Source organism: Mesitornis unicolor, unplaced genomic scaffold (assembly GCF_000695765.1).
Source record: "Mesitornis unicolor isolate BGI_N332 unplaced genomic scaffold, ASM69576v1 scaffold33521, whole genome shotgun sequence".
NCBI classification, from domain to species: domain Eukaryota; kingdom Metazoa; phylum Chordata; class Aves; order Mesitornithiformes; family Mesitornithidae; genus Mesitornis; species Mesitornis unicolor.
Window position 1 is genome coordinate 1 of NW_010163662.1, and position 1979 is coordinate 1979.

The window sequence follows — 1979 nt, forward strand, 5'->3', positions numbered from 1 at the left end:
ACACCGAACGGGCCTTCTCCTGGCAGGAGCAGCCAGGAGCAAAGCAAAGGCAAAGCCCAGCGGCGGCTCCGCAGTCCAGGCGGCACAGGACACCCACCTGGGGCAAAGCGGAGCAGCGACGTGTGTCTCAGCCTCTTCATGTGCTCGGTTTTGTCTGCTGCAGTGAGCCGTGTGGATACCACACCCAGCTCCATGGCCAACAGCTGCGGGAACAAAGGAGTCACACGTACACACCACCACACAGCACAACACAACGTGCGCGACACGGGCGCTGCCATCGCGTGGGATGTGTCAGATGCACGGCAAAGCGGAGCAGCGACGTGTGTCTCAGCCTCTTCATGTGCTCGGTTTTGTCTGCTGCAGTGAGCCGTGTGGATACCACACCCAGCTCCATGGCCAACAGCTGCGGGAACAAAGGAGTCACACGTACACACCACCACACAGCACAACACAACGTGCGCGACACGGGCGCTGCCATCGCGTGGGATGTGTCAGATGCACAGCCCTGCGTGCAGCCGCGGCGGGGGCAAGAGGACTGGGAACGGATTTCTCCAGGGCCTCAGTGGTGCATCTCAGTGCTGCGCGGGGCACAGGGAGGACGGGGAGCAGGGGGTGTCACCCTGCCAAAACGGGAGGACCGGGAGATACGAGAGCCTTGGTACCGCAGCTATGAAGTACCAGCACGTGAGGGCGAGGTGCAGAGACAATCGCTTTATTGGGTTTGTGGTTTATGAAAAGGGAGTGAGAGGTTTGAAGTAGATGGGGGAGCCTTGATGAGTGGCTGAAAGGATAAATAGGGGAGCACATAGGCCATGGAAAAACTGATAATTATAAGGGGCAATAAACAGGGGCTGGAGCTCCCGTCACACAAGTGCGCCCACCCAGAAACGCCCTTTGCAGCTCTGCTCGCACCCCGCTCTCCCCTGCGACCATCCCAAACGCAGCAGTCCTACACAGCCCTCTCCCCGCCATCCTCCTACCTCCTGAACTCGGAGCGCAAAATCCTCGCTCAGCTCTTCCGCTCGTCTGGGGACAGACGGCATCCACCTGGATGGGGACAACAGCACTGGGCCGACCGCGCCGGGGGCAGCCCCGCCGGGATCAATGGAGCATCCCCGCCTGGGCTCGCCTCTCCCATGGGACCAGCCTCAGACCCCCACGCCAGCTCGCAAACGGCACGGCACGGGAGACAGGACTGGCTCATTGAGCCCTCATTAGCACTCGGGTGTAACATGCGAAGCGTCTCCTAATGAAGTTCCCAGAAAGGCCCCAAGTGAGGAGCCGCTGCCCTTCATAGGAAAGCGGAAAACAGCTCAGCAGGGCTGGAGCCAGACACGGCTGGGAAGGCTGCAGCACAAGACTCAATGCCCTGACCCCTCAGTTTGACTCTGAGCCCCTTCTGCTGCTCTGAAGCCCGTTACACCAGAGCTGCTCAGCCCGTAGGGGCTCACCTGGCCCCAAGAGGCATCTGAACCAGCTCTGTGGTTCACAGGGACGAGGCAGACACCAGAGCTGCCTGCAGGGAATTGCCCACAGGACCTGAGCGACCAAGAGGTGAATTCCTGCAGAGCGGCTGCTTCAAAAATACACCCGAAACTGGACACAGAGCCCCGAGAGTCTCCTCTGCTTCACCAACCGAACCAGCAGCCACAGCCCCATCCAAAAGCTGGAGCTGGCACAGGCCAAACGACGCTGAACAAAGCCACGCCGAGTGACGGTGACCGGGGCACGCGCTGGCACGCACCAAAAGATCTCGTACTACTGCGGCAAAACCGCCAGCTCTCTGCCCGCCCCAAACCCTGCCCCAAATGAAGGAGAGCGAGCGAGATAGTACCTTACTTGATAAACTGTGAAGGGAACAAAGAAGGTCCAGAGCAGCTCTGCAATCCAGGAGGAGTCAGCCACGCTCTGGGGAAGAGAGCAGAGTGAGACGGCAGCTCCGCAGGAGAGGGGCCGGGTCTGCACGGGGCAGCAGGGGG

At 60.6% G+C, this 1979-nt stretch overlaps 1 protein-coding gene across 1 annotated transcript in view; it reads right to left on the minus strand.

The window, feature by feature from the left end:
• Nucleotides 1–97: 97 nt before the first annotated feature.
• The window catches only part of AUP1 (ancient ubiquitous protein 1), a gene marked incomplete at both ends in the record, with an annotated part of 6022 nt that continues 4140 nt past the window's right edge, over nucleotides 98–1979 (minus strand). The window contains 3 exons of the mRNA XM_010194064.1: nucleotides 98–203; nucleotides 981–1047; nucleotides 1835–1908. Coding sequence (XP_010192366.1) covers nucleotides 98–203; nucleotides 981–1047; nucleotides 1835–1908 — 247 coding nt within the window. The remainder of the gene's footprint in view (nucleotides 204–980; nucleotides 1048–1834; nucleotides 1909–1979) is intronic.